The following is a 19162-nucleotide window of genomic DNA, read 5'->3' on the forward strand; positions in this document are numbered from 1 at the left end:
ATTAAGGTGGATTTAGCTGTAAATTAGTTTTCAGCAAATAAGAGATTTGGTGTAAAATAAGTACAGTGAATAGACATTTTGATCCCAGCCAAAAATACAAATAAGGAGAAGAGGAAATTTGTCTTAGTTTGGGTTGCCATTGTAAAGGCCCCCATAGACTAGGTAGCAGAAATTTATTTCTTCTATTCCTGGGGACGGGGAGTCTAAGGTCAGGGTACCACTGTCACTGGGTTCTGGTGAAGACCCTGTCCCAGGTTGCAGATTGTCGACTTCTTGTTGTGTCCTCGCATGGAAAGAGGGAGAGAGCCTCTGGGGTCTCTTTTAGGAGGGCTCTGATCCCATTCACGAGGGCTTCACCGACATGCCCTAATCGCCTCCCTCAGGCCCCACCTCCTAATAAAATAAGGTTTCATCATAGGAATTTTGGTGGGGCACAAATATTCAGTCCATAACAAAATTAAATCAAGGATGTATGTGGTGTCTCTTGAGTGGTTAGCATGGACTACACACGGTTAGGTCTACCGAAAGCGTTCTTAGGATCAAGTGAGAAAATGTGTATGTAAGGAATTTGAAGACTCGAAAGCACTACCATACTGTTTGTGTGGTTGGCTGTCGTTTCAGGCTACAGAACGTGTGTGAACTGAATTGGTCTTGTTCATGCATCGTATCTGGTTCAGTGTAGGCAGTCGGTACACGTCTGGTAGGAATGAGAACACACTTCGTGGAATGCGTGTGTGTCACTCTTGTGACTTAATGTGTCACTCTTGTGACTTAATGCATCTTTCGAGTTTGTGTTGCATTTGCTGATAAAGTTTGAATTAAGTATCTACGTATTGCAAATCCTTTATCCTTGTTCCTTATAAGTGGTGCCCATAGCAGGAGGTAGTCTGAACACTGAGGTCAAAACTTTTCCTGAAAGTTCTTGTCTCGGAGTGCCTCGGTGGCTCAGTTGGTCAAGTGTCAAGCTCTTGATTTCGGCTCAGGTCATGATGTTACAGTTCGTGAGTTTGAGCCCTGAGTCAGGCTCTGTGCTGACAGTACGGAGCATGCTTGGGATTCTCTCTCCCCCTCTCTCTGCCCCTGCCCGGCTCTTGTTCTCTCTCACGCTTGCTCTCTCAAAGCAAATAAATAAACTTTTTTAAAAAAATCTTAAAAAAAAGTTCTTGTCTGTGAAATGATTCTGTTAGTGGTAAGGTTGTCAGGATTGACTTTTTTTATAAATTTTTTTTTTAACATTTATTTATTTTTGAGAGACAGAGGCAGAGCATGAGCAGGGGAGGGGGAGAGAGAGAGATACAGAATCTGAAGCAGGCTCCAGGCTCTGAGCTGTTTGTTAGCACAGAGCCTGACACGAGGCTCAAATTCACAAACTGAGCCGAAGTCGGACGCTCAACCGACTGAGCCACCCAGGCACCCCGTCAGGATTTACTTTTTATGAGTATTGGGTGTAATTTGTTGCCGGTAAATATTTCTGTAAACTCAGAGTGCACATATTCCCGGGAGAGTAGAACGAAGAGACCTGCTGTTACAGCTGCTACTCGGCCGTTTTGACGGTTCCCACGAATATGACAGAAGGAAAAAGAAAGGCGCTCTAAATAGGGGAAGGACAGCTCTCAGGCATACTTCCGCATGTTAGGTTGGCCATACACACTGTGGGAGTGGCAGGCTTAGTCTCTCTTCACCTCTGCACTTAATTCTGGTGCCTGGCCTAAAGGTGACATTCAGTGAGTATTTATTGAAGGAATGAATAATGGAGAGTCTGTGCTTTCTTGGGTTTTCTAGCTCGTAGTTGAAAAGCTGTCAGACTTAACAAGAGTTTAGGAAGGCTGCAGTAGAACCGGTAGAATGGGTCTAGTTTTTGCCTGGGATGTACTCTTCAGCCCTGGTCCCTTTGTAACACAGGACTGTACGATTCCTGCAAAAACCAGTTTGTGCGGTTCAATCTGTATTGATTTAGGTTGTGAAAGCCCTTCTGCTTATTTTTTTAATCTGTTGTATTCCCTTTTCTCTTTGCAGTTCTAATTGTGGAGTGGTAAACATATACAATCAAGATTCTTGTCTCCAAGAAACAAACCCAAAGCCGATAAAAGCTATAATGAACTTGGTTACAGGCGTTACTTCTCTGACCTTCAATCCTACTACAGAAATCTTGGCAGTTGCTTCAGAAGAAATGAAAGAAGCAGTCAGATTGGTAATATGTCTTTACCTTTAAAAACATTATTGATAATCTTAAAATGTAAGTTGAAGGCATGGAAGGATGGGAGGAAAGGGGAGTGTTGGGTTATTTTAAAAAGAGTAGCTTCTTTTGATGTAGACATTACTAGTATTGTGGCTTTTGGGTGTGGTTGTAGAAATGATGCACAGTAGCCACCAAATTTGTACTAAGGAACGTATTTGAGGCAAATTCTTCATGTTTCTACAGTTTTCTTTCCTTATCTCTGCTTTTTAAAGCGTGATTTTCTTAGATTTTGAAAATAGACTGAGCTTGAAAATAAATTATGTAAAAAGATTGCAATTTAAAGGGCTCAGTACTACTTGTGAATATGCCTCTGTGCCGGGAGTCCCCAGGACCTTCTCCAGGTTTGGTGATTTACTAGGACTCCCAGAACTCCGTATATGGTCTTATTCACAGTGAAGAGTTATTACGGGGAAAGGATACACAGCGAAACCAGCCAAGGGAAGGGTGCATGGGGCAGTCTGGAGGAAGCCAGGCACAGACTTCCAAGAGTCCTCTCTTAGTGGAGTCACACACGACACGTTTAATTCCTCCGACAAGTTGTGTCCACATGTGTTTGGTGTTTTCTTCCGGGAAGTCCCTCATCAGGGACTTCGTGCCCAAGGTTTTTATTGCTGGTTGATCACGTAGCTACACTCTGCCTAGCATGTACCCAGATTCTAGGCTCCCGGAAGGAAAGACAGGTGTTGAGCAGAAACCGCATTATACAAATGCTTGAGGCCTGGTGAGCCATCCTTATCACTTAGGGAAAATGTCGCATCAGTGTAGGGAAACTGTTTACCAGTCAAGTTCCCAGACATGATCTAAGAGCCGTCCGTGCGAGCATGCCTTCCTGAGGATAGCAGCCTCGGGTCTGTGTTAACTCTTTTCTGCCCCACCTCAGAGCCCATTTTAAATGTCATCTGTGAAGTTTCCTACTCTTCAGGCAGAACCAGTTTCTTTATTCATTTCACAGTTATTTGCTCTAGGCCCCAGGTAGACAGATGGCACAGAGCTTTGAATGGCAGCACTGGCTTGTGTTGTTACGTGTATGCTATCGCATTATAAGCACTTTGCAGAAACTATTATTTTTACCTTGTTGACTTAGCAAAGCTTCGACCAAGTGTAATAGCGTATAGTTTCCAAAGGTTTATAAAGACTTCTCAAAAAAATGTTGAGCCAAATAACAGTCCTCAGAGGATTAACTCCCCCAAAGTCAGCAGCTAGTAAAGGGCAGAACTGTGCTTCTGGATTCTCCGTTCTTCGTAGAACTTTTGTGGTTTTCCATCTGAAATCCTCTGACCCCTAGAATGTGTGCAGAACTTGAGATGGCAAGTGGGGCAAGGAGGAGGCCAAGCTCTGCCTGTATCACATAGAGCAGCTCTGCTCTGATCTGTGCTGTATATTGGCATTCTGCATAAGATTTTCTTGGAAGGAAGAAAGAATTCTGTTGGAAAAGAGTGAAAAAATACAGCACTGTGTTTTATTGCCTCTGTGTCGAATGAATTGTTTGATAAATGAGAAGGTTTTAATTCAAGTCAGCTTTAAAATCCCCACTCCTCTAATGGGAGTGGTGGACTAGCACACATTAACCTTTTATCATCTTAATGGTAGTAAATTGTTTTTAGAAAACCATGGGATCTATCTCCTGTTGACATAATATATTCTGCAAGATGCCTAGTAGTTAGTTCTGCCTAGTTTGCTTCAGTGATCATGGCAACATTTATGGTTCTTTACTGTGGCAAAATCACACAAGGAATTCATTAGTAACAGCCAAATCCCATTTTTTAAATGGTAGTCAACCATAATATCTAATGGAAAGTAGCCAGGCATAGCAGCTTCAGAATGCCTCGGTGAAACAGCGTTAGTATCATTAAATGCAGTCTCTTATAATGATCCAAACAGTTCTGTTATCCCAGCACAAAGCAGTGAATATAAATCTAAGCCATTGCACCAGTAAGAGACACAGAAGTTAAATTGTTATTGCATCTACTATCTTTGATGTAGTAGAAAGTTGTGGAACTGGTTATCCATTAAATTAAGGATGACTGAGCTTTTCACTTGTTGAATTTTGTTACCGGGGCCCTTAAATGTGATGACAGAAATGGTGTTGGAGGTAAAGGGAACTTTCTGAGGTAAAGAGGTTGGGTTTTTATGGGCTTTTTCTTCATTAACAGTTCACCTATAGTTTTGGATACAAGGGCCGTAAAGAGAGGTTAGAACACAGCTGACGTCTAAGCATGTGGGTGGGAGCCATTGGTCTGAGAAGAAAGTGCTAATGCAGTGAGAGAGTCTACTGGGGGACCTCACAGATACATACATGTGAGTCTCTTAGGAGACTGTTGTAAACGTGGTTTTGCTCCTCAGAATCAAGTCAATACAGGAGATAAAATATAAAAATACATTGTTGATAGGTTGGTGTTTGTCCTCCATTGGAAAAACACACGGTCCTCTTGTGTGAAGTCATGGCCACTGTATACGGTTGTGTAGGCTTTTTGTTGCCTGAGGGCACCGCATCTAAGGCGACACCGTTTACATCTTAAACTTTATTAAGAGTGTGTGTTTACCATAGTATTTCTGGCACTCTCTTCTCTTTATTTAGCTACAAAAATAAACAGCTCCCGTCTGGTGGAAATGAGCTTTAAAAAATTGATGTGTCTTGTGCCCCAATTTTTGCCCCACAGTGAGCTCCCTGTTTGTAATAACGAGTTGACTTAAGTATGAAGTTACATTGAATCCAAATTAGGAGACTGTTTTTTCCAATTTAGGTTAGAAAATAAAAAGCATGATTTAATATAATTATCTTTAAGAAGTCATTCAAATACAATGGAATACTACCTGGCAATGAGAAGGAATGAAATCATGCCATTTGCAGCAATGTGGATGGAACTGGAGGGTATTCTGCTGAGTGAAATAAGTCAGTCAGAGAAAAACAGATATCCTGTGTTTTCACTCATATGTGGATCTTGAGAAACTTAACAGAAGATCATGGGGGAAGGGAAGGGGAAAAAATAGTTACAAACAGAGAGGGAGGGAGGCAAACCATAAGAGACTCTTAAATACAGAGAACAAACTGAGGGTTGATGGGGATGGGGGGAGAGCAGAAAGCGGGTGATGGGCACTGAGGAGGGCACTTGGGATGAGCGCTGGCTGTTGTATGTAAGCCAATTTGACAATGAATTATATTTAAAAAAAAGTCATTGAAGTAGAAAGGTTGGTTCTGGTGTATTTTATTTTGGAAGAGTCACAAAAGACTTCAAAGTCCTGCCAGCAAAGTTAATGAGCAAGTGTCTGGAGCACGGTTTAAAAGTACCAGGTGACACATAGGATGGAGACCAAAGTTAGGTATAGGACAGTTCTGTTCTTGGCGCTCGTAGGAAGTAGTTACTTCCTGATTTGCTCCTGTGATGCCTTGGATCACCTGTTCAAAGTTGGTGCGTGCCTAGAGGATGCAGACTTACAGTGGCCTAAGCAAAATGCAATTGAGAAGCCAGACCGCTTATCAAAAATGCATGTAATTTCCACATTTCCAAACTAAGAGTAAAAAGATTTTGCAATGTTCATATTGTGGCTCCTCTCCTAAAATAACTAGTCTGCTTTAAGTTGTTGTTGTTCTTTTTAAATATATTTTTCAAGGAACCTATGTAAAGAGTGGTGTTTAAGAAGTTTACAAGTTCGGATCAAGTCTGCCAGCTTCTTAGCTTTAATGGGTCAAGACCACTTCTCATTAGTACTAATGCCTGTGCGTTGATGCCGTGCTGTGCAGGCAGAACCTGGTTCCTGGGAAAGTTGAGAATAATTGAAATTGCTTGGAGATCCGCAGTAAGCTTTACTTTCTTGACAAAATGGTCAATAGGTGTATACCAGAAGGAATAGGGCCTAATAAGTGACTCACTGAAACCTGTTCCACAGACAGATGTGTACATCACTGGGTTTTACCTGGGGCTCGTCTACGAAATCACCTTGTTTGGACGGCTTAAAGCCTCATTTAAAAGTGTGGAGGATGACAGACTGCCAAAGGGAAATAGCTGAGTGAGGGCTCTCCACACATACTGGGACACTAAGGTCCTCTATTTGTTGGAAGAGCTGGAGAATCTTTGAAAGTGAGAGTTGTTAAAATCCTAGTGTACTTCGGGTAACTGCTTCCATGCTGGGGTTTTATTTACCCACAAATCGAGTGAGGACTGGTTGCATCGATCTTGGACTTGGCTCATTTTCCCCAACAGTGGAGTCTCTTGGAGAAAGAGACAGTGCCCCTCCTCATGTTTAGGCCTGGTGGTGAGCGTTTCATCTCTCTTTAAATCAGAACACAGTTTTCACTTGACAAACCAGGTTTCCATGATTTTGTCTTCCGTGAGGGGAGATTGGAAAAGGCAGAGAATATATCATAAAGCAGAAAAGTAAAGTATGGAAAATAGATTATATGATACTGGAAGAATTTGTATGGCTTTGCTGGGCTTCAGTTACATAAAATCAGACTCTCTGTAACATTTAAAGTATCTGTTCCCTGTGACCAAATTTGAGTATTGTTTACTGTGGTCATTAAGTTAGAACATTATTGAGTACTGCTATTGACTTTTTACTTTAGTGTATTCATTTATTTAGTCAGCAAACATTGGAATCTGGCAGGCGCCATGCTAGATGGTGCATTAGAAGCATCAAAGAAATGCTTTCTTCTCTTCCCTCCCTTCCCTCTAGGTTAATAGCACATTGAAAACCAAATTTTAATTTCAGAACACTCTGCTCCATTACGAGAGTTGTACATCATGTGTACTACAATCAAAATGAACTTTTTGTTCCAGCAAACAGGTAGAATGAAGACTAAAATTTAAGAAAGAAGAGTTTGCAGTTGTTGTGATTTAAAGCTTCATATTATTTCCTACAGGTGCACCTTCCTTCCTGTACGGTATTTTCAAACTTCCCAGTCATTAAAAAGAAGACAGTCTCTCTTGTTCATACCATGGATTTTTCTCCCAGAAGTGGGTACTTTGCCTTGGGGAATGAAAAAGGCAAAGCCCTGATATATAGGTGGGTGTTATTTATGTTTAAACGTCAGAAATACCCATAACGTTCTTTTGAAAGTATGAAGAGATACTCTTGTTACATTCCCAGTTCTCCACTTAACACGCAGTGTCTTAATCAACTACAGTGATAAATTATTAATTGTAGAGTGTTTAGCCTGACTGTCCTCTTCATTATCTAACAAAATGCATTTCTCTACCATAAAATGTGACTAGAAGAAAAGTTCACCTGAGGATTTATTTATTAATTAAAAATAACTTTACTTATTTATTTGGGAGTAGTCAAGAGTAGCACTTGAGTTTTTAATTTTTTTTTTTAAGCGTATTTATTTATTTTGAGAGAGGACAAGCAGGGGACGGGCACAGAGGATCCCAAGCAGACTCCATGCTGTCAGCACAGAGCCTGATGAGACTCAAACTCCCCAGCCGTGAGATCACGACCTGAGCTGAAATCAAAAGTTAGTTGCTTAACCGATTGAGCCACCCAGGCACCCCCAGTGTAGCCACTTTAATAACATTGCGGCTTTCTTGGTGCCTTATGTCTAGATGGACCTTTGTTGATCTGTTAATTCACTACCTACTTCACTTGATATAAGTGATTTTTTTTTTTTTTTTTTTGAAAAAGGTGCTGCTTTCTCTGTAGCTGTGAGCTGTAAATAAGAATGTCAGCCACAGAGATGTCTAAAAGTTACATTCTGTCCAGGTTCTTTTCTGCACTCAACTCACTTGGTTATAAGGCGGGAACAAATAAAATCTAACTGCACAGTTGCTAGAAGATGCAGGTGACAAGGTGGCTCTTCTGGGGTTGCTGACAAGCTGGAAGCTAGTGGCTTCCATCACAGCCCCCTGTCCCTTCTCCCTTGTGTTGGTGGCAAATGTGTGTAGGAGCCTGTGTTTATGTTTGTATGCTTTAGGGAAGGCCTGCTTTCACAGACCTGGAATCTGGTTTGAAGAAGAGAAATGTAAATCAGTTTTAAGGAGATAGTTGTGAAGAGAGGTTATGGCAAAGAGTAATGGGGTCTCAAGTTCTGTTCAGAAAGGAAGATGGTTACACATTCCATCATTCCACCATTGGAATGGTTGGTACATTCCATCATTCTCGCTTGCGGTCGTTTTTGGGGTGATTGTTTCAGTTTGGGTTTTCAAGAATGCAGATTCCTACTGCACTTACAGATTCTCTCCCAAAACTTTGGTTTATCTAATTGTATTTTCTTTTCTGAAGTTTAAGCACCGGAGGCCATTCACATTTTATCCAGAGCATTGCTGAGTGGGGAGACTGTTTCTAGCAAGTGTGTGGGACTGACAACCTTTGTGTTGGGTGTGGCTGGTCAGGTATTTCAAAGACTCCAATTCGATGCTTTGGAGCAAGCTTGATGCTTTTAGTAAAACCTGAGGTAGTAGCCTTAGGATCCTTCAGAATGTCACATTGAGGAGTCTTAACCTAGCTGCCTGGTGAGAATGATTATGAATACATTGTTTACCCCCCAAAAATGCTTCTTCAGTGCCATTCTGTGATCTGATTGACCATACTCTGGGTAATCACAAAGTTGTTTGTTTAGATGATTTGTCTTTTACTTTTTCAGGTTGCACCATTACTCAGACTTCTAAAGAGATTATATGAAGTAAGAAAATCCTTTTTTATTGATTCTTCAGGTTTTAAGGTTACACCCGTTGCTGTCAGTTGGCAGAGGGGACCACATGAGCTGACCTTTGTTTCCTTGCCCCAGGGTTGCTATATCTTTAGATAGGGGAGCGGGATGGAAGTAGATCAGGAGCAGCGCAGTTGGACCTGAACCTTCCCTGGGAATTTTTATCCCAAATCACAACAGTCTGGTTCTCTCTTTCTGAGGTCAGATCTCTAATATACTGTTCAGTAGTGGTCATCAAAATTGTTATTGCTGAACATTTAATCCACAAAGGCTAGACGTAATAGTGAGAGATGACGATCTTCACATATAATTGTAACTTCCATGAGCTCACACCCTCTTATTTTGTATGTGTTTCTTGAGAAATTAAAAGTGGCCTGCCCTGTGGCTAGTTGGTGGAAGCTTGTCACAGAGCTAGTTAGTGGCTGGTCATTAATTTTGCTGCCTAGTATTTCAAACAGTAAGACGTGCTTCCCTTTCCATGGCTTGATCTTTGATGTGGAAATATAGTAGTTCTGAGGTTGAGCTTTGCAGTTGGCCTGTTCCTCACAATTGACTAAGTTGGTCTTCTCTGAGATTCTTCCACGTTGAGGAGACTGTGGGAGTGCGTGTCGCTTTACTGTTGAGCAAAACAGCCAAGAGGGGAAAACAGTCTAGGTTTCCTGCCTGCCCAAACTGTATAGCCAGCACATGTTTGTTGATGACCAGCAGCTATAAATCAAATGTATAATTTCTTCTGTTCTTTCCTCAGATCCAGTTGAGCCAGAAGAGAAGCCGTCTTGATCTTCCCAGAAACTTTCTGAATGTGTGATAATATATGGCTAATGATTTACTGAGCCAGCTGTATTATTTAAGTTAACAGAAACGTCTTAATAAACACATAGCAACTTTTGTTTGAAAACAAGTGTAAGTTGTTCTTCCCTTCCTACCTACACACAAGCACACTGACTTGGATGCATTTCTTTTCAGACCACACAGAGATTGGAAACACCTGTCTGCAGCCAGAAATAACACAGACAGATACTCTATTTCACAGTTTACCCTACTTAAGATTTCCCCCTTTCCCAGCATAGAGCTCTCCATGCTAAGCGAGGTTCTGATGAGCGATGGAGGTCAGTTGGCTTGACATGAGAGCAGTGAGGGCTCATGGGATTAATTTTGAACTTGCAAGTTTTCTTGGAAAGGTCATGATGGAAATGAGATTTTCCTGGGCTTGGTACTTCAAGTGGTTGTCATTGTTATTTGCGGGAGAGGGTCACATAAGAGCCTGGTACCTGTGTCCTACTGATTAGCCACTCCATTCCCTGGAAGTATTTTTTGTCTATTCAAAAACATTTTTTGGTTTATTTATTTATTTTGAAAGAGAGTGTTTGGGGGAGAGGCAGAGAGAGGGAGAGAGAGAATCTCGAGCAGGCTCTGCACTGTCAGCGCAGAGCCCGATGTGGGGCATGATCCCACAAACTGCAAGATCGTGACCTGAGCCGAAATCAAGAGTCGGACCCTTAACCAACTGAGCCACCCAGGCACTCCCTCTCATGTCAATTTAAATGTTTCATTTAATTTAGGTTCCAGGGTCGACAGTTGGTTGCATAATTCAGTTGTGGCATAACCTTGCTTTAAACCAGTCCCTACGTTTCTTAGGGAAAGCAGACACTAGACCATGTATCTAAGGAGGATTCGTTGTGAGAAGTATCAAGTAGGTCTGAGAGCCCTCACCCCACCTCCTTTCGGACACCTGGGAAAGTCAGGTTAGAGGAGGAAGTTCTCCCAGTGATGAAAAATGGCTCTGACTCTGCCCAAAGAATTAATAGATCCCACTTAACTCCAGTCCAGCCAACAGCTCAGTGAAGGGCATCTTCAGTGTCTTCAAGGTCCCGCCAGGTCTGCTGGCAACGACCTAGAGCAGCTCGATAGATAACTGTGTTCACGTATGCCGGCATCTTTCTGAAAACGCCTTTTATTAAGATGGGCTGTTGCTGTGTAATTGTAGAGGCCCTGCCCTGCCCTCCCCCCCACCCCGCAACTGCTTCCATAGTAAAAATGCTGGAGTCCAGTCCTGAAACCGGTTGGCTTGTCAGGGTTGATTCTCTCCTGAAGTGCTAGAGGGCAGCATTGGGCCGTGAGTAATCAAACGCAAGGCTCTTGACAGCAGTTTACCATCTCTCTTAGCTACCTCATTGTTTAGCTCCGATACGGATACCAAGCCTTATATGTGCTTATTTTGGATACGATTTTCAGTTCCTAAGAGTGTAAAGATTTTCAGGAATTTACCATTCTAGAGAAAATGATGGAAGTAGGAGTTGAAATTTTAACTACTTCTTAACATCTCTACATCATTTTTATACTCTGCTAGAGACAGAGGAAAGAACTCCCAGTTCTAATCTCCAAGAGAGACAAATGTGCTATTTGTTCTACAGACAGAAATGCTACCAAACCTGTGTCTTGTCTTTTAATGTTTATTTCCCCTCGATGGGAGTTGGGGATTTGAGTCAGGCTCTCATTGCTTCTCATAGCAAGTGCCAAGTTAACTCCTTGAGGAGGTGAGAGCCACAGCCATGATCTCACACAGTTCTTTATTGGCACTTGCTGTGATAGTGTGAATGTGGCTTATCTCTGTTCCGGGCGGGGGGATGTGGTGGGCTGTGAGGTGATAGTTTGCCATCCAGAGCCTCATGGGACATAGGTTTACCCACAGTGACGACTTGTTGAAATCTGGTGCGCCTGCTCATTTCTCCCCTATCCCCACTAATAGGAAAGTAAAGAATTACTAGCCTATCGAAATTCTTCCTGTTGTTTGAACCAACTACAGGTGAGAAGTCTTACGGGCATGTGTGTTGTCTCCGGTGAGGACTTGGAGACCTTCGTAAGTCTGCACAGAATGAAGTGACCTGCTACGGGGCTTGTGACCAGCATTTCTGGACTTTAGCTAAGGGGTGGGGTGGGGGGGGGCAGGACGAAAGCAAGCAAATGCCCATGGAAGGAAGTGCTTGCCCACACTTGCAGTCAGCTAGCTCTTAGGCCTTCTTGGCATCCCGTTGACATGCATCTCCAAACTCATCTCAAAGAAAAGTCACGTGAGACACGAGCATGGTCTGTTCTGTTACTCTAAGGAGGAAATGGGGACTGGGGCAAGAGGTGTGGGGGAAAGGTAGAATGTGGGGTGGGAACAGCATTTCTGAGCCCCTGGCCCTGTACTTTTACCGACGTCTGTATGTACATGTAATCCCACAAAACTCTCCTGGTTCCTTTGTGAGGAAAGTAATACTTTCTTTTTACAGGAAAATAAATCGAGGGTCAGAGAGGTTGAACATGCCAGTCCCTAAAGCTGTCATCCTCACAGTGACCAGTGATCCTCAAGGCTGGGTGTGCACACTCTTTAACAGTAGACAGCTCATTAGATGGAAGGAATAGAACTCCTGTGCTGTGCATAAAGTATTTGTGCTACATATCATGTAGATGATTTATAAACAAATAGGCTTACGTGAGGGTATGTGCTCAAAGATTTTCTACGAAAGGGCCACTGGTTTGGAGACCCGGCCTCCTGCCACACCAAACTTGACACATCCCAAACTGCACAGGTTGCCACACCCTCTCCTCCATTCTTCCCAAACTTGGCTTTGTATTCTTTACAATGTTAATAGTTCCTCCACCATTAACCTAGTCACTTAAGCTAGGTGCCTGGGACTGACTTTAAACCTGAGATTTTTCTCTACCTCTGCTTCCCACCACAAAGAGGAGTTGCCGAGTGCTTTTATTTTGCTCTCAAAAAGTCCTCCTTTTTTTTTTTTTTTTTTCCTCCTATCCTGTGGCTTCTCTGGCTCTAATCTGCTCTCACCTATTAGTCCCCTGACTTGCTTCCCGCTTTTCAGTTGGATGTCCACACTGCAGCCAGGATTTTTTTAAACATTTATTATGGAAAACTTCAAACATATACAGAAAGAGAGATACTAATATAATAAACTTCTTCGGAGGGATCATCCAGCTTTGGCAATAATCAGCTCCTGGAGATTTTTATGTCCCCACCCACACACTCTCTGGTTATTTGGAAGCCAAGCCAAAATGTATCACTTCATTTGTAAATATTTGAGTATATATAGAGATGTGTTTTAAAATTACAAATCTCAACATGCTACTCTTGCTTGAAATCCTTCAACGGCTCCTCTCCCAAACCCTTTCGTTTCCCCATCTATGGAATAGGCGTAATAATAGACCTGCCTCGCAGGACTGGTTATCAGGCTCAGAACAGTACCTGGCCCAGAGCAAGCTAGCTCTCAGTGAATGTTAGCTGCTGCCATTATAATCATTGTGACCACAGTCCTGTACAAAATGATACTCAAGCTCCTTCCCTTGGTAGAGAGGCCCATTATCTCAGCCTCTTCCCTTCTCTCCAGCTTTCTCACTTACTTTGTGCTCCAGAAATCTTGAGCTACTTGAAATTTCCCTGAAGGAGCCAAGCTATTTTTCTTACCCCTTCCTTTGTTCTTGCTGATGCTTCCTCCTTGCCTTTTCATTTTCTGCCTTTCAAATACTGTGCATCTAGCACGACAGAGATGAACTTCTATCATAGTACCTACACCCTTTGTCGCATTTGTTTCTTTGTTTATATGGTCTTTTCATGGAAGATTTGAAGTGGCTTTCCCAAACACAGTAAAGAGAAAAAAGAGAAATGAATCAGGTTCTGGGAAAATGAAGATAAGACCGGAGAAATTAGAACCCAAATATGTAGGCCATACGTGGTTAGTAAAGTTGAACTGTAATTTTTTTTTTTTTTAATTTTTAGCCTAAACAATGCTCAAATATATTTTTTGGAAAATAATGTATTTCAAGAAGAAGTGAAAGTTGTCTTTTTCCTCCCTATCCAAGGGAGCCTCTATTAATAGTTTGATGTATATCTTCCTAGTAGGTTTTGTTTCTGTCTTTGTCATTGAATCAATTATGTGTTTACATGCGAGACACAAATCCTGAAAAACAGTGGCTTGAATCATAAGGGTATTTAACGTATTTAAGATGTCTAGAGGTGGCTGACTGGCTTCAGAATCCATTTGGTGCCTCACCCATGTCCCATCTTTGGTCAGTGTGGTTTTGGTTCTCTTTGCCTGTTTCTCATGGTTGCAGAATGGCTGCTGTATACCTCAAGTCCCACATCCTCTCACAACATGAGAGCACCCTAAGCCAGAGTGAAGGGGATGGAGGAAAAACAGTCTCATTCCTGGCAGGATTCTTCCTTTTGATCAAAGGAGAAAGTTTCTCTAGAAGTCTCCCTGAAGACTTTCCCTAATGTTTCCTTGGCAGAACTGGGTCACAGGCCTCCAGACCACTGTCAAAAAGGAGGAATTTTCCATAAAACTGTTCAGGCTTCGTCCCAGGGACGGGCAGTGGGGCCTGCTGTCTCTGAGCACATAGCTATCTGCCTGTTGCTTGAAAAAAAAAAAAACAAAAACAAAACTCTAGGCGTTCTGTTTGTAAGAGGAAGCAGAAGTAGGGAATGACTTTTGGGAGAAAAACAGCAGCGCTTGCCACAGGTACATGCGTGCCTGCTTTTTAATTTTTTTAACATTATTGGTCCCAGATTTTAATATTCTCCAACAATTATTTTCATTTAATTTCACTTATCTGGTAGATGGGGTAGATAATGGATTTACCTCATTCTTAGACGTAACTTTTGCACAGTAGTGCAAATAATACTGGAGTTACTTTCTTTAAAAAAAAATTTTTTTTAATGCTTATTTATGTTTGAGAGAGAGAGAGACAGACAGACAGAGTGTGACTGAGGAAGGGTCAGAGAGAGAGAGGGAGACACAGAATCCCAAGCAGGTGCCAGGCTCTGAGCTGTCAGCACAGAGCCCGATGCAGGGCTCGAACCAATGGACCGCTAGATCGTGACCTGAGCCGAAGTCAGATGCTTAACCAACTGAGCCACCCAGGTGCCCCTGGAGTTACCTTCTTATACAGGTCTCTTTGTATGTGTGTATTTCTCAACAAGAGATACCTGAAGTAGAATGGCCATTTAAAATTTTGATTCACAATTTTGATAGGGGCACGTGGGTGACTCGGTTGAGTGTCCAACTTCAGGTCATGATCTCGCGGTTAGTGAGTTCCAGCCCCGCATCAGGCTTGCTGCTGTCAGCACAGAGCCCGCTTTGGATCTTCTGCCCCCTTTTTTCTCTCTCTCCCTCTCCCCCACTTGGCCTCTCTCAAAAATAAATAAACATTAAATTTTTTTAAATAAAATTCTTTTCTAAAATGGCTATGACAATGACATTCCCACCAACAGTAGATGAGAGAATCCCCTCCCCTCTTTCCCTTTGACATCCAAGCAGTGATAAAATTTTACCACTAGATATTATAACCTAATGAGTGAAAAATGATAGCTATAGTTTTAGTTTGCTTGTGCTGTAATTTTTATTTCTTCCATTGGAAAAGGGACAAGTTATATAATTCACAGTCTCTAAAAGAAGTTAATACTTCCATCTTTCTTGACTGTATTTGTTAATCTATTTCTCTCCTGTTAGCACTTTATCCATCTTCGTATCTCCAACATCTGCTTCAATGCTTGCTGCATATATTAGATATATAATTCTATGAGCTTAAAAAAAAATCTGACTTGATTATGGAGAGAACAAAGGGTAAATATGGGGCAATAATGACCAAGAGCGCATTTCCTGAAATCCAAATCAAGATACATGGATTGACTAAGGATTTTTGTGCCACTTTCAGATGTGAGAAGCCATCCTGGAGGTATAATATGAAATTAGAAATGATGAAACTTCTAAGGTATTTTGATGGTTTGTACAGACAGCAGCAGGTCAGAATTTTTGGAACCGGGACTATTTTAGAGGTTAAATTGTAAAGTAGAGCTTAAGAGAGAATCCTGAGGCATAAGGAGAGATGAACTACAGGTAGCCAGAGGCGAAGCTCAAATCAGTAGTTTTTAAAATAGATGATGAGTTGAGAATAAACCGTGAAACTTTGAATCGGCCAGCAGCCGGCAAATGCATTTTCGCATTGACAGCCAAGCGGTGATAAAATTCCCCCATTGTAGGTCCTGCCTCTCCATCAGAAAGCACACATGGGCTTGGCATAGTAAAATGAAATAAAATTTCCAGAAGTTCCAATAAGATGGCCTACTGTTATTTTATATGCCGCCGTTCTCCCTCCAGCCCTTGCTTCTTCAAATGTAATTTCTTCCTCCTGTTGCCTTCACCTGGATTTTCAGATCGTCCATCCAACTCCTTACCTCCCCACCCATCCTAACCCCCAAGGAACCTCAGTTGAGCGCCTGTGTATGTCAGACACTATGTTGTTCATGCTGGCTTCCCAGCAGTCACGGGCGGACACAGTCCACGCCCGCAGGGAGGGAGACTCACACATTAGGCAGGTAATTACAAGTTCGACCAGTGTGGCCAAAGGGGAAGGGCCGAATACTTGGGGAACATGGAGCAGGGAAACTTGACCTGGCCTGTTGGGTCCCTGAGGAGGCCATGTCAAAGTTGAGTTCAGAAGAGTGAGTAGGAGTTGGCCAGGGCAGGAGGAGTATTTCACCCCCGCCCTTCCAGTCTCACTCCCCTTCTCCCCGGAGCCTGCCTTCCATCATGTTCTATGGAATTCCCCAACTTTTTGTGACGACTCCCTGTGCATTCCCTGACTGCTTCTCCTTATGTGGAACCCTGGTCCTTCCTGAAACTCCTGAGTCTCCCTTGGACCTGAGAAAGAGAGAGAGTGAGAGAGAGAGAGAGAGCGCACGAGGTGGGGAGGGGCAGAGAGAGAGGGAGACAGAGAATCCCGAGCAGGCTCCACACTGTCAGTGCAGAGCCCGATGCAGGGCTCGAACTCACAAACTGTGAGATCATGACCTGAGCCTAAACCAAGAGTTGGAAGCTTAACCGACTGAGCCACTCAGGTGCCCCGGACCTCTGCCTCCTCTTTGATCGCTCTGCCCTACCTCGCCCCCCTCAGTTTGCTGAGGAAGGACTTTTGCTGCAGAAACTCTTCTTAGACGAGGCCTTAACATGACTTTGAAAGGGCATGGAGTAATCATTTTGTTTTATTTCCAAGTTTCGGATAACTTGCCTTAAGACATTCATAAGGCACTTTAGCACTGGGTCCGACACAGAGTAAGCTCTTGAAAAGTTTTATTACTGCTATTATTTTTTTTTTAAAGACTCAGATGGTACATCACACATTATAGGCACATCATAAGATCTGGGTCCCTTCATCTGTCCCAGGGCCCCATGGCCCAATCAGGGCAGGGAAGATGGGGCCATAGAAGTCATATGTTCAGTAGGGACCCTGGAGCTCGTTGGGTTCCAACAGTGGATGTTTAAAGTCACCTAACTTGTTAATGTCACATGAGACTTGGGACCAGTTCTCAGCTTGCATATAATCCACTTTCTACTGCAGTATCCCATGCTCTGCAGTCTCTGTGGGGATTGTTGGTGGGGCTCACCATCTCTTATCACCAGAAGAGTAACAAAGGCCTTGGGTCTGAGCTCTGAGAAGGCTCCTCTTGTCTCCTTTGCAAAAGTTGGCTCTCTAGTGCAGCCCCCGGAAATTCTCTCTTCTCGGGAGAGCATTGCTGGCTGTCTCTTGGGGAGGGGGTGGGATGGGGAGAACATACAGTGGCTACTCCGGACTGTTTGCAAGTCTGTCCAGTCATGAGGGTCTGGAGGACCTATGTTCTTGGAGCTCCCTACATCCCTTAGTGTTGGCTTGGAGGTGTTTTTGAAGCCTCTCTTCAGCTTTGCTTGTGGAGAACACTTGTGTCTTTTGTCACACAGTTTTATTTATTTTTTTATTCTAAAAAAAAATATTTTTTTAATGTTTATTTTTTGAGAGAGAGAGACAGAGCATGAGCAGGGGAGGGGCAGAAAGAGAGGGAGACACAGAAACCGAAGCAGGCTCCAGGCTCTGAGCCACCAGCACAGAGCCCGACACGGGGCTTGAACCCAAAACAGTGAGATCATGACCTGAGCTGAAGTCAGACGCTTAACTGACTGAGCCACCCAGGCGCCCCCACTGTTGTACAGTTTTAAAGACACAGGGCCTTTTGGGGTGCCTGGATGGCTCAGTTGGTTAAGCATCCGACTTCAGCTCAGATCATGATCTTGTGGTTCATGAGCTCGAGCCCCGCATCGAGCTCTGTGCTGACAGCTCAGAGTCTGGAGCCTGCTTCGGATTCTGTGTCTCCCTCTATCTCTGTCTCTGTCTCTCTCTCTCAAAAATAAATGAACATTAAAAAAAAAAAAAAAAAAAAAAAGAGATACAGGGCCTTCGTAGAGATGTGCTCCGGGAGGCAGTATGGCATCATAGTAAAAAGCACAGAGCCCAGAGTCAATCAACTTGCTTTTATTTTATTTTTTTATTATTTATTTTTAATTTTAAAAATTTATTTATTTTAAGGGGGGGAGGGGCAGAGAGAGGGAAAGAGGGAATCCTAAGCAGGCTCTGTGCTGCCAATATGGAGCCCAATGAGGGGCTCTGAGCTTACAAACTGTGAGCTCGTGACCTCAGCCGAAATCAAGAATTGGGTGCTCAACTGAGCCACCCAGGAGCCCCAATCAGCTTGCATTTAAATAGCCCAGATCAGGGACACTCTCCAAGCCTCAAATTCTTCACCTGTAAAAGAGGGACAACAACAGAGCCCCTTCAGAGGGTTGGTGGAGAATTAAGAGGAACTACAGCATATAAAGCACGGGCCCTGTTGTCTGGCACGTAAATGCAAGCTGTTATTATTTTCTCATCTGGTTCCACAGCAGCTTGGGGAGGTAGGCAGGGCAGGTGTTATTAACCCTTTTATACCCTGGGAAGGCTCCATTTCAGAAATGTTAAATGACTTGATCTGAGGTCACAAATGCAGTAAATGGCAGTCAGGACCCCAGGTGTCCTGACTCTGAGTTCAGTGTTCTTTCTGCTCTCAGAATGGCCTCTGGAATGAATGGTATTTCTCTTGGGGACCTGCCTGACCCACTTTCATGTCTGTGAATTCTCTCTTTTCTGCTTCTCCTCTGACCGCCAGGATTCTGTCTGCTGCTTGTCTGCAGAAACCCAAGGGCCAAACTTAGGCCTGTCGCTCAGAGGTCGCCAGGATGGGATGCAGGTCTCTCTTAGGACAGATCAGGAAGAGTACTCAGTGGCCACGGCGCAGGTAGGTTCCCCCAGACAGAAGGGGCACGGAGTCCTCAGCTGGGCGTTCACTTAGCTGTCTGTTAAATGGAATTACTTTGAGTCCCTCCAAAGACCTATCTATATGTTCATGCATTTGAAGTTTGCAGAATTGTTTA

At 43.1% G+C, this 19162-nt stretch overlaps 1 protein-coding gene across 3 annotated transcripts in view; it reads left to right on the plus strand.

Moving 5' to 3' along the window:
* UTP18 (UTP18 small subunit processome component) overlaps positions 1-9786 on the plus strand; it is a 42468-nt gene extending 32682 nt beyond the window's left edge. Inside the window, exons 11-14 of one of the 3 annotated variants that reach the window (XM_049636443.1) lie at positions 2017-2191; positions 7101-7243; positions 8820-8858; positions 9634-9786. In XM_049636443.1, the coding sequence (XP_049492400.1) occupies positions 2017-2191; positions 7101-7243; positions 8820-8844 (343 nt within the window). In that variant the 3' untranslated portion in view covers positions 8845-8858; positions 9634-9786. Of the gene's footprint in view, positions 1-2016; positions 2192-6949; positions 7025-7100; positions 7244-8819; positions 8859-9633 lie in introns of those variants that run through there. The other 2 variants (XM_049636444.1, XM_049636445.1) reach the window with 2 other exon arrangements.
* Positions 9787-19162: the final 9376 nt, after the last annotated feature.

Source organism: Panthera uncia, chromosome E1 (genome assembly GCF_023721935.1).
Source record: "Panthera uncia isolate 11264 chromosome E1, Puncia_PCG_1.0, whole genome shotgun sequence".
In the NCBI taxonomy this organism is placed as follows: Eukaryota; Metazoa; Chordata; class Mammalia; order Carnivora; family Felidae; genus Panthera; species Panthera uncia.